This window comes from Lepisma saccharinum, chromosome 7, assembly GCF_977018435.1.
Source record: "Lepisma saccharinum chromosome 7, izLepSacc3.1, whole genome shotgun sequence".
In the NCBI taxonomy this organism is placed as follows: Eukaryota; Metazoa; Arthropoda; class Insecta; order Zygentoma; family Lepismatidae; genus Lepisma; species Lepisma saccharinum.
This window is the reverse complement of record NC_139235.1, coordinates 10,735,188-10,747,724: the sequence shown is the minus strand read 5'-3', so window position 1 is coordinate 10,747,724 and position 12,537 is coordinate 10,735,188. Positions and strand designations below refer to the sequence as shown.

The following is a 12,537-nucleotide window of genomic DNA, read 5'->3' as shown; positions in this document are numbered from 1 at the left end:
TACAGGAACTTCTTAAAATGCTATTTGATTTCTATGGTGCAGAACGAGTGTTTATAACTCAGAAAACAGCGTGTTCTTAGTTTTATCTACAGATCGTATTTGGCGCTGCAGTCGAAGTGCAATTCGAAAGACTATCGCTTCAAGTACGGTCTTAGACCTTTCGGACACGGCCAGCTTATCTAAAAGTTATTGTGGGCACGAAATGGACAAGTTAGAAAAGAGAGAAAGTGTATCCAACCTACACATCAGTTAGGTGGTGCTCCGTTATATACCCCACCTGCGAACATGTAGGGAGGCAGGAGCAGTTCATCCCCGTCTGCACATCCACCAGGTGGTATCCAGTTGTTCCTTCGGGAGGTTTGTTGTTCCTCAGTTGTCCTGTAGACCAAGGAAGAATATTACATGGTTAACATACCATCCTTTTTAAAAGTCAAACATTTATGGAATTCAGCTTTAGTGAGCCACAAACATCTCACATTTCTGCGTTTATCATGTGACTAAGGACACCTCAATTGAAATCAAACAATCGATTGATCTCAAAGAGCAATATTTTGTTAACCAGTACAGAATAGTAGTATAGGAACATGACATGACGTAGAAGTGTGTTAAATTGTATTTTAGACTCCATGTAGAACCTAGGAAAATACATAAAGAGGGAGAACTGAAATCTTATATCACACAATAGCTGTTCCCGATTGTAGTGGACGTAATGACAACAAGTTTGTGTTGCTACGGAAAGGAAATTAATTTTATAGTCTACGAAACAATTTTTGTTGAAATATTTTCATTCAATTTTTAGCTATTATACTCACGGTTGACATCGTGTAGGCACTGCAAAGTAACGTTTGATACTCCACATTCGATGTTGCTATCTGAAAATAAAGATACTATCAGTGACTTCCAGGGACGGTTTGTAGTGGAAGCAGAGAAGGTGACTATAAAAAGCTGTCATCCCTTAATTTTTTAAATGACAGTTCTATAATTTAACATTTGTTCATAGATCAGATGTTTCTTTTTTTAACACTCATAACATGTAGGAATAATGGTGGTAGCATAAGCTGAAAGCAATACTATGTGGAAATAAAGCTCTGGAAGAAGTACGGAATGCAGTTGCTTGAAATGGAGGTTTACTCACACAAATTAAGGAAGAAATAGGACCTGGAGTTGCAGGAAATGGGCATTGACTCACAGAAGTAGGACATGCAGTTGCAGGAAATTGACATTGACTCACAGAAGTAGGGCATGCAGTTGCAGGAAATGGGCGTTGACTCACCGCAGTTTGGGAATAAGTAGGATGTGCAGTTGCAGGAAATGTGCGTTAACTCACCAAAGTCAGGCGAAAAGTAGGCCATGGCAGTTGCAGGAAATGGGCGTTAACTCACCAAAGTTCGGTAAGAAGTTGCAGGAAATGGACGTTGACTGACTGGAGTTCGGGAAGAAGTGTGACATGTAGTTTCGGGAAATGAGCGTTAACTCACCGAAGTCAGGCGAAAAGTAGGACATGGCAATTGCAGGAAATGGGCGTTAACTCACTAAAGTTCGAGAAGAAGTTGCAGGAAATGGGCGTTAACTCACCAAAGTTCGAGAAGAAGTTGCAGGAAATGGGCGTTAACTCACCAAAGTTCGAGAAGAAGTTGCAGGAAATGGGCGTTAACTCACCAATGTTCGAGAAGAAGTTGCAGGAAATGTGCGTTAAATCACCGAAGTTCGGGAAGAAGTAGGAAGTGCAGTTACAGGAAATAGCTGTTGACTCACTCAAGTTGGGGAAAAAGTATGGCGTACAGTTGCAGACCTCGTTGAGCGTCATCATGCGGCATTCCGTGAGGCAATTGCTCTCACTGTAGACCCTGTCTAGGAAGAGCTCCTTCTCTTCCGGGAAGATGCATCTCCTGTAACCCACGTCCAGCCTCTTCAGCCCGCCCTCGCTCTCCACCGTCGATGGGGACACCGAGATTCTCAGAACCTTCCCCCGCTCTTCCGGGAGGAAAATGGATCTGGAGACGTCTGGAACGCTCGCCGGGTGGTGGACTATTATCTACAACAACACATTATATTACACTGGTCTGCCATGCTACGTTATGAAATTTTTGTTATTTTAATCTACAACAACGCATTACATTACACTGGTATGTTATGCTATATTATGAAGTTTTTTTTAATTTTATCTGCAACAAAGCATTACATTACACTGGTCTGCTATGCCATATTATGAAGTTTTTGTCGTTTTATCTGCAACAAAGCATTACATTACACTGGTCTGCTGTGCCATATTATGAAGTTTTTGTCGTTTTATCTGCAACAATGCATTACATTACACTGGTCTGCTATGCTATATTACGAAGTTTTTGTTATTTTATCTACAACAAAGCATTACATTACACTGGTCTGCTATGCCATATTATGAAGTTTTTGTCGTTTTACCTGCAACAACGTATTACATTACACTGGTCTGCTATGCCATATTATGAAGTTTTTGTTATTTTATCTACAACAAAGCATTACATGACACTGGTCTGCTATGCCATATTATGAAGTTTTGTCGTTTTATCTGCAACAAAGCATTACATTACACTGGTCTACTGTGCCATATTATGAAGTTTTTGTCGTTTTATCTGCAACAAAGCATTACATTACACTGGTCTGCTGTGCCATATTATGAAGTTTTTGTCGTTTTATCTGAAACAACGCATTACATTACACTGGTCTTCTATGCCATATTATGAAGTTTTTGTCGTTTTATCTGCAACAAAGCATTACATTACACTGGTCTGCTATGCCATATTATGAAGTTTTTGTCGTTTTATCTGCAACAAAGCATTACATTACACTGGTCTGCTATGCCATATTATGAAGTTTTTGTTATTTTATCTACAACAACGCATTACATGACGCTGGTATATTATGCTATATTATGAAGTTTTTGTTATTTTATCTTCAACAATGCATTACATTACACTGGTCTGCTATGCTATATTATGAAGTTTTTGTTATTTTATCTACAACAACGCATTACATTACACTGGTCTGCTATGCCATATTATGAAGTTTTTGTCGTTTTACCTGCAACAACGTATTACATTATACTGGTGTGCTATGCCATATTATGAAGTTTTTGTATTTTATCTGCAACAAAGCATTACATTACACTGGTCTGCTATCCCATATTATGAAGTTTTTGTTATTTTGACGAGGAAGAAGAATGATGATTAGCTAAATTTGTTGACACACACACAAAAACAGCCATGCCAAGGTAAAGACTCTCACCTGGAATCTTTGCACATGCTCAGTCACTTGTTATTGGGATGCACAATTCTACATTCTTGGTGTTTGTATCAAGGAGTGTATTTGTGTCAAGGCGCTGTCCAGGTACTCGTTTCCTACCGAGGAGGGAGTGCCTTGCTTAATTCTTTCAATCTTTTCACCATGGGCTGCACTAGCAGTCTACGTTTATTGTGGGTATGTGATATGTCACCGATACTGTTCACTGGAATTTTGCTGCTTTTCGAATATCTTCTTAATTACAAAATATACTCAGGCAATTTCACGCTTTCCAACGTGACCTTCGGCCACGCTTTTGGTTCCTCAGTACCTTAATGTATTGTTAAATGTCAGCATGTATTATTGGAGAAAGGGAACGAGTGTGTAAAAAGTTTAGAACGTAACGTTATGTGTGTACGAGCTCTAATATTCTAATATATAAAACTGTATGTATGTGTGTGTGTGTGTGTGTGTGTGTTTGTTCCGCCATAACTCTCGAACGCCTGGAGCGATTTCAACCAAACTTGGTACACGTATCACTAGCAATATGTAAAGAATTACTGTTGTGTAAGACACCCCTGTCATCCCTAGGGATGGGGATGGGAAGGGGTAAGACATGTAAAAATAATAGAAAACGACCGATATTAGTGTGGAATCCATAGTTTTCGGGGTCGCTAAGATGAATAGTGACACTCCCAATGCCGTTCAACTCCAAGACACATCTGGCACCCCTAGGGGTGGGGTTGGGAAGGGGGTGACATGTAAAAATAATCGAAAACGACTGATATTGTTGTGGAATCCATAGTTTTCGGGGTCGCTAAGATGAATAGTGACACTCTCAATTCCGTTCAACTCCAAGACACATGTGGCACCCCTAGGGGTGAGGTTGGGAAGGGGGTGACATGTAAAAATAATCGAAAACGACCGATATTGTTGTGGAATCCATAGTTTTCGGGGTCGCTAACATGAACAGTGACACTACGAATGCTGTTCAAACCCCTGACAACTCTTGGGGGTGGGGTTGGGAAGGGGATGACATGTAAAAATAATCGAAAACGACCGATATTATTGTGGAATCCATAGTTTTCGGGGTTGCTAAGATGAATAGTGACACTCCCGATGCCGTTCAACTCCAAGTCCATTTTACACTATAGTTAGAAGAATTCATTATTTTCCTGGCTAATAGAAGATTGGGATAAATAAATACCCGGGCAACGCCGGGCAATCAGCTAGTATTATATAAATACTCAAAATATTATTTTCTACTTTCTTAATAATAAACTGGGTAAGTACTGTCCTTTTTAAAATAGTTAGTTAGATGAAACGAATTCAATACCGACACCAAATTGGAAAAGTATCATTCGCTTTGTTTGTAATTTTTACATTTTAAAAAATAATTGAAAAAAAAATTTTTCGCCATTTCCCGCATATTCCTACCTTACCTCCATAATAAATTCTGAGGCTCACATTTTGAAATACGAAAATTCAGGTATCACTCACTTACCGTAATTTTCGGGGTGAAAATACCCTTTCTTTTGGTTCCCTAGCAACTCGAAAGTATTGTTACACCTCTAAACAATAACCATGATGTAGCAGCTATTTTCGTATTTTGTGTACTAAGTTGTATATAACTGTTTATGTAATCTCCGGACTGAATCTTCTTATGTAGATGTCCACTCTTGTTTGATGCACGTTCTCTTGATGCACTTATACATTCTAACTTGGAATTTAATCATCTGCGTTGTTGTTGATCTCGAGCATAAAGTATGAGAAAAATGTATTTTTTTAGCCCTGGAAACGAACGTTGCTAAGGACGCGAAACAAGACATTTTCACCCTCCAAAAAGGGGTAAGGGAGAATTTTTTTAAAAATTCTCTGTATTTTGAGACAATTTTGTGAGAGTTCGTAATGGAGCATTTTTTTTTGCCTCCGGGAGTTCCTTCGTGGAGAACATTTGTGTCAGTGAGTGGTAGGATTGTTACTATATACATTGGACAAGTTCTGTTAATCAATATATTAGTGAGTGGCCGTATATAAGGAGAAGGCTTAACGGGTCCAAACCCCTCCCATTAGTTTAATAAACATTTCGCATTAATGGAATAATCGCAACATTTGATCAAATCAATTTAGATAATATTTTACATCATTTTCACAATATAACTTACTGTTTATAGTTGGCCCAGACATAACGAATGGTCTTTTATTTCTCATGTACAATAATTTTATTTCATTCATATCTTCAGAATAATTTAAGGCAAACCTAAAGAAAATTACAAGATGTACACATTTGATGAAAATGCATAAACTTCATCAGTAAATCGCTCATAATGGCAGATTGTATAAAGCAGATTAGCAAGTTCATTAACACTTATCTGAAAATTGAAATTCCACTTACGAGGCATTAGGCATTCAGCCAAACGATCCGGTGACATGCAAAATGTACATTACTCTGAGAGACGGTCTTCGTACTAACGAGCAAGTTAAGTGCAAGTACACAGTTTAATAAGCATTTCAGGTCTCTTTTACAGAAGTAGCACCCTTGCGAAGCTTGTTTCGAGTTTGTCTATGTACGTCATCAGAGCGGCTATAGTTAGTTATCTAATGAACGACAGAAGCACGAAATGCAATGGATTGATTAACAGATAGTAATGAACCAAGGTCACTGTTACACCAAGCGTAACTTGAAAGGATGCTAAAGTTGTTGCAAGGGACTTTAACACTCCATACATCATACATCATGAAAATTGTTAGGGGATTGCAATGTACCAGACACTATATGTATCAATATACTTGCTGTGTTAGTGCTATGCCAGAATGTTATCGACCACATTAAATTCGCACCTTTGTACAGTGTCCCTTGTATGATTGAAATATGGTGAAATTTGCATGACACAATAAAAATCACGTAAAGTACTACAGTTTCATTATTTCACAACTTAATATACATGAAAAATGAGTTTAACATGTCATTGTATCCACTTATAAGTAATTTAGTAATTTCGGACAATACTGGTGCTATTATGAGTATGTACATGTGTGTAGTTATGCATGTCTGTATATAGATATGTATCTTGTTCTACCTCTGTAAATATCATTTTTAGATTTATGTTCTCTATAAAATTTGTGCTAGTATTCTTTACAAAATGATTATTGTATTTTTGCTCTCTTTCTTCTTATTTTGTTTTGTATTGTTGAAATTGTAATTCTTTAATTGTTTAAAATATATGTAAGCCTATTGTAATTGGAGCGAAAGCTCTGTTATAGGTGAAATAAATAAATTATAATTATGAAAGTTATGTTGGTTGTGTTACGTTTCCTAGTATTAAATGAGGGCACCAAAAAAACGTTAATGCTATTTCAGTTACTCAGCACTCGCAAATCTGTATAAAGATTAGCTACTGTTTTTAAAATTTCCATGCCTGGCCACGTCAATAAATGGGAATTTGTCTCTTCTGTGCTACAGATACTGTAATATGCTTTTCTTAATCTATTTTCTAATTCTTACTAACAGTTCAACACAAGAGTCAAGAAATAATATACTATACTTACGTTGTAGCCTTTCTTGCGCGTGTCGTGAGGGAAGTAATCATCTTTCATGGAGTTCATCATGACCTCGAACCCAGTCGTCACTCCAGCCGCATTGTTGTATAAACCTTTCGACGTGTTCATCCGATCCTTCCGGCGTTCATCCGAGCTGGAACAAATAGACACTTGCGAATTTGCAGAGATGTGCAGAAGAACGATTATAGAATGGATAAAGCAATAGAAAGGCTAAGGTCGTTCGTCTTTTGTTTTAAGCAAATTGAACGTCACATCTTGCCATACAATTTAAGTTGACTTGAAGGCGTCCCTTCAATCAGAAAAACAACCGGCTGTGTGAGCAGTTTACGTGGTTTTTTCTCCGCTAAACGACTATTTTATCAAGAGCTGTAGTAAGTCACAATTTTGCTTCAGATGGGAAAACCAATGTGCAAGTTTCGTTTTTTGCTTTGGTGTGATGCAACGAAATCGGGCGCTTTTTGAAGTATTTGAAGACACACTATTATTGTTATTAGCTAGTAGCTTTATTTACAATAATAAGTATTATTATTATTAATTACTAGAGGAAAACATGAAGATACAATACTACTGCACAGCAAATTATTGATGTTCTCACACTAATAACTTTTACGAATATTCACTGCTGGTGCAACTGAATTATTTTTTCATTCATTAATTAAACCTTGAAATCTTATTGATCTATAAATATTGCTATACATAGAATGCAGTTTTGTTATACATATTGAACTGTTTTTATAGATCTGATTTCAAAATTAATTGAATATTTGCTCTTCTTTTTACACATTGGTAACTGTTTTCATATAGCTAATTTTGAAATTAATTAAATATTTACGCGAAACTTTTTATACATATCTAAATGTTTTTGTAGAACTGATCCTAGTCTTGTACATTGTTAACGGTTTTTTATAGGAACTAATTTTGAAAGTAATTAATTTCTCCTGACTTTTTTATATTCAGTTAAATATTTTTATGGAACTGATTTTAAAATTACATAGTATTAACTGTTTGCACTGTGCTAATTGCACTGTGCTTTGGGCTCCGACTGCGGGACGGCATGGGCTCGAATCCGCCTGAGTTCAGTCTCTGGGTTCTCGGCCTGTGCATGGAACCGGTGGCAACCCACCATCGTGAGGAGATTGAGGAGTGAGTAGCGTAGAACGGTCTCAGAAATCTCCTACAACGGCTGGGGTTCGACGTGCTGACCCCACGTCACACCATTACCGGTTTAAGAACTCCACACCTTTAGGTAGGATTGTGGGAGGGATTCTGGTAGTCGGGAGATAGACCCAGGCCCTTTCGAGGGCTGTCGAGCCATGGGTTCTTATTATTATTATAGAATTAATTTCAAAATTGATTGAATATTTACTCCAGCACTGAACTTAAGAAAATCCAATTTGCATGTTTGTTTCGCGTAAGAGATATTTTCAGGGTTGTTAAAGGTACAGGAATTTTAAATAAATTCAATTCCGGTCCAGGAGAGAAAATCAGCAAGTGTAAATGGGTTTTAGGCCGTAAAGAACCTTTTTATGCATAAAGTATTTCAATTCGATCCAGGAACCTTTTTTCAAGATGAATTTAAATACGGTCCAGGAACCTTTTTTCCGGCTCAATTTAAATTCGGTCCAGGAACCTTTTTTCAATGAAACAATATGCAACTTGGACCGAATTTAAATTGTGTTAGAAAAAAGGTTCCGGTCCTGCAGCGGAATCTAATAGAACTTATTAGAATTTATGGTTTCCTGGACTTTTAACAACCCTGGATATTTTTATATGAAGAGGTTTGTAATTTAAGGAGTTAGTCTCACCCTGTGTACCACTGGTCAGACGTGTGAGAGTTGAAGGAGTAGCAGAAGCCTTCCTCTGTTCTCTGGACCCTCATGACCTCCTGGCAAGGATATTCTCGTCCTTTCCAGTAGCAGTGGTCAAATAGCTCTTCGGTTGTAGGCATCACCTTAAACGGAGACTCAAAGGAATTAACACTGTGAACAGGGTGGGCTACTTTTCCTCCAGTAGGTAAAGTTACCCGTACACATGGCACCGTGCCATGAAGGCACATTTAGAAGATGTGGGTAACACATTCTCGATCTCGGCCATTTTGGAAGTGACTTGATCAGCACCACGCTCCGGTCGCCTTTACACCCCCCCGTACCCATTGAGGCTGGGGGAGCCCCGGGGCCGCTTAATGCGGGGACGAGGTCGGAAAAATTTCAATCACCCACTCCGGGAATCGAACCAGGGTCCCCCCGCGTAGCAGTCAGACGCGCTACCGACCACCGCGGCTTCTATACGGTAGGGTCTCGATAATCAAAATGATCTTGCGTAGTCGGGTTTCTTTTTAGAAGAGCCGGCACCAGTGGCGGGCGGAATGTTTATCACATTGCGCTAAGAGTCCCGGGTTCGAATCCCGACCTGGGCATAGGTGTTTGTGAGTGTCCATTCATCAATTTCATCATATCATCACTCATCCCCATCTTCGCAATTAGCCAACAGCGACACAAAAGCGAAGTGAAATAGGTAAACTAATCAATAAATCAAGCAACAAAAATCCAAGTTTTCTTCTGATAAGTACTCACATAAATATCTGTGTGAATGGAAAAAATGCAACGTTCTGAACCAGAAGTCAATTGGCCATTTCTTTAAATTTAAAATTCAATATTGTTAACTACTTTTTCCTAACATCATTGTTACTATTGTACTGATCAATGTAAGAACAATATACAGGGTGTCATTTTAATGGCGCCCACGGACCACAGATTCGTATAGAGGACATCAAAACAAACAACTTTTCTCAGTAACATTTTTCTCGTTGGTGCATCATTTCGCCGCTACAGCTGTTCAAAAAAGACCGTTTTGCCGCCTGGATGCTGGCAACCCAACCCAACATTTGATCGTATCTGTGATGTCATTTCCTGCGCCGAAACAGCGCACGGCAGGGTTGCAAGGAATACACAAATTTTGTGAAAATCGACAAACTACCAACCACATGATTAAGTGTAAAACAAAGCGAGAAACGCGTCCAGTAGACCGAACATCATAGCCTACCAGCCAGAAGGTCAGCGGTCATCTCAGGGGAAGGGGGAAGTGAACCAACGATATGAGAAATGGTAAAAACGTATTCAAAATGAAGTGTCAATATGGGATTTTGTCTCAGCCTACATGTCAAATATCAACAACAATATATTTTATTGAACTTACAGCTTACATGTGGCTGTTTACGCCCAGTTACATGTCAAATATTTGCAAATCTCGTTGCAAGGTTGATATCTACAGGTGTGTGTCCAGATGCTTTGTGGTACTTTTGTGCTGATAACGGAAGTTTCCGAGGTTCACGTTGTTACATTACGGCTAAAACACGTACAACCACAGTAACAATCTAATTATGAATCAGTAGCGAATATACTGCCCTGTTCACAGTTGCAAACTATTACATTACATGTGTATGCGGTGCATAGATAAACACAGTCGTCGGACAGCTTGTATTACTACTACTTATATCCCTGTTTTTTTTTTCAACCACTTTTGTCACTTGCCTCATAATGCCCTGAATATACAGGGTGGCTCAATAAGTCACTTAACACCCCCAGTACAAGGCCACTGCGGCATGGGACGTGAAAATGGCGATGACCAATCGTTATCAGGCCAAAGGGGAACCACATTGACGTCACCCGCATGGTCGGCAGCCATCTTGATGTCCGCCATCTTGAATTCAACTTCAGAAATTTAAATGGGAAGGCGGTCGTGCGACATATCAAAATGGGCTAGAATTTCACCAGGAAAACAACTGTGACATTTGTTTGTACCTAACTTTTATTTTTGCAGAGTTAACAATACCACAAAGTTATGGCTCAATAAGTCAGTTAACACCCCCAGTACAAGGCCACTGCGGCATGGAACGTGAAAATGGCGATGACCAATCGTTGCCTGGCCAAGGGGGAACCACATTGACGTCACCCGCATGGTCGGCAGCCATCTTGATGTCCGCCATCTTGAATTCAACTTCAGAAATTTAAATGGGAAGGCGGTCGTGCGACATATCAAAATGGGCTAGAATTTCACCAGGAAGACAACTGTGACATTTGTTTTCACCTAACTTTAATTGTTGCAGAGTTAACAATACCACAAAGTTATAACACATGCTCAATATGACGTCCCTCTTGCGCAACACACACGTGTAATCGTCTCTCCCATGACCTTACCACATTCTGAAGAACCTCAGGAGTTATTGCAGTACAGGCATCCACAATGCGTGTGCGCAAGTGGGCCAGATCCCTGATTTTCGTAGCATACACCATGGCTTTCAGGTGTCCCCAGACGTAAAAGTCCAATGGTGTCACGTCAGGTGAGCGTGCAGGCCATTCCACAGTCCCTCGGCGACCAATCCAGTGGTGAGGGAATTGTTGATCCAGGTACTGACGGACTATCATCCCATAGTGCGGTGGAGCACCATCTTGCTGGAACCATTCAGGATAGCTTCCATCCTCGGACAGAAAGGATGGCAAGATCTGCTCCCGTAGCAGAAGCAAGTAGCCCTCTGCATTTAAGTTGCCCTCAATGAAAAATGGACCAACAAGTCGGGAACCCCAAGTACCACACCACACCATTAGCTTCCCGCCTCCCGTCACCTTGCTGGGATCTGTCCAATGTGGATTTTCGGGTGACCAGTACCGCAGATTTTGCTTATTCACCTCTCCCGACACATAAAAATTAGCATCATCCCTGAACAGAATCTTGCTACCGACGGCAGGGTCACGTTGCAGTTGCGCTTTAGCCCACTCACAAAACTGCAAACGCCTGTCTGGATCGTCCTCACTAAGGTGCTGCTGCAGCTGTATCTTATACGGATGCCAGTGGTGGTCACGTACAATCCTTTGAATTGAACCCCTACTGACACCGCTTTCCAGCGCCAGTCTCCGTGTGCTACGGGTTGGGGACTTTGCAAATGATGCCAACACCGCTACAGCAGTACCCTCATCCGTGGCTGTTTTCGGACGTCCATGTCGCGGCTTGTCATCCACAGATCCAGTATCTTGGAACTTTGCCAGCAACTGGCTGACGGCCACATGTGACAACCGGTTGTCTTGCAGGATTGCGGTTATTGAAGTCTGCGGCAATGTCTCGCGTACTTCTCTCCCCTGACATCAATGTGATGGCAATCCGTTCCTCACGTGTTAGTGGCATTTTCGTTCAGATCAGTGAAAAAGGAAATATGCTACTCTTGACACGATCAATTCACATCATCACTCTTTTAAACTTTTATGTAAAGACAAAACACAATCGTAATTCCCATGCCAACCAATACTACAAGATATGTACATACCGGTAAGTCAATATCCGGACATTTTCAGTGATTGGTCTAACAATAAATACCACATAATCACATATTAACGATAATTTGAACAATAAACATTTAAGCAAAAAGGAAAGGACGTGTCACTCTCCCATGCGGAAATCGCCCTTAAATTTAAAGCTAGGTGAAAACAAATGTCACAGTTGTTTTCCTGGTGAAATTCTAGTCCATTTTGATATGTCGCACGACCCCCTTCTTCCCATTTAAATTTCTGAAGTTGAATTCAAGATGGCGGACATCAAGATGGCTGCCGACCATGCGGGTGACGTCAATGTGGTTCCCCCTTGGCCAGGCAACGATTGGTCATCGCCATTTTCACGTTCAATGCCGCAGTGGCCTTGTACTGGGGGTGTTAAGTGACTTATTGAGCC

General features: G+C 40.0%; 1 protein-coding gene across 1 annotated transcript in view; it reads right to left on the bottom strand.

Annotated features, from left to right (window-relative positions):
* Positions 1–238: 238 nt before the first annotated feature.
* Positions 239–12,537, bottom strand: part of LOC145990086 (pickpocket protein 28-like) — a 29,317-nt gene continuing 17,018 nt past the window's right edge. The window contains exons 5-8 of the mRNA XM_083125739.1: positions 8,625–8,770; positions 6,808–6,952; positions 1,756–2,035; positions 239–378 (exon numbers count right to left, since the gene is read on the bottom strand). Of these exons, the coding sequence (XP_082981865.1) occupies positions 239–378; positions 1,756–2,035; positions 6,808–6,952; positions 8,625–8,770 (711 nt within the window). The remainder of the gene's footprint in view (positions 379–1,755; positions 2,036–6,807; positions 6,953–8,624; positions 8,771–12,537) is intronic.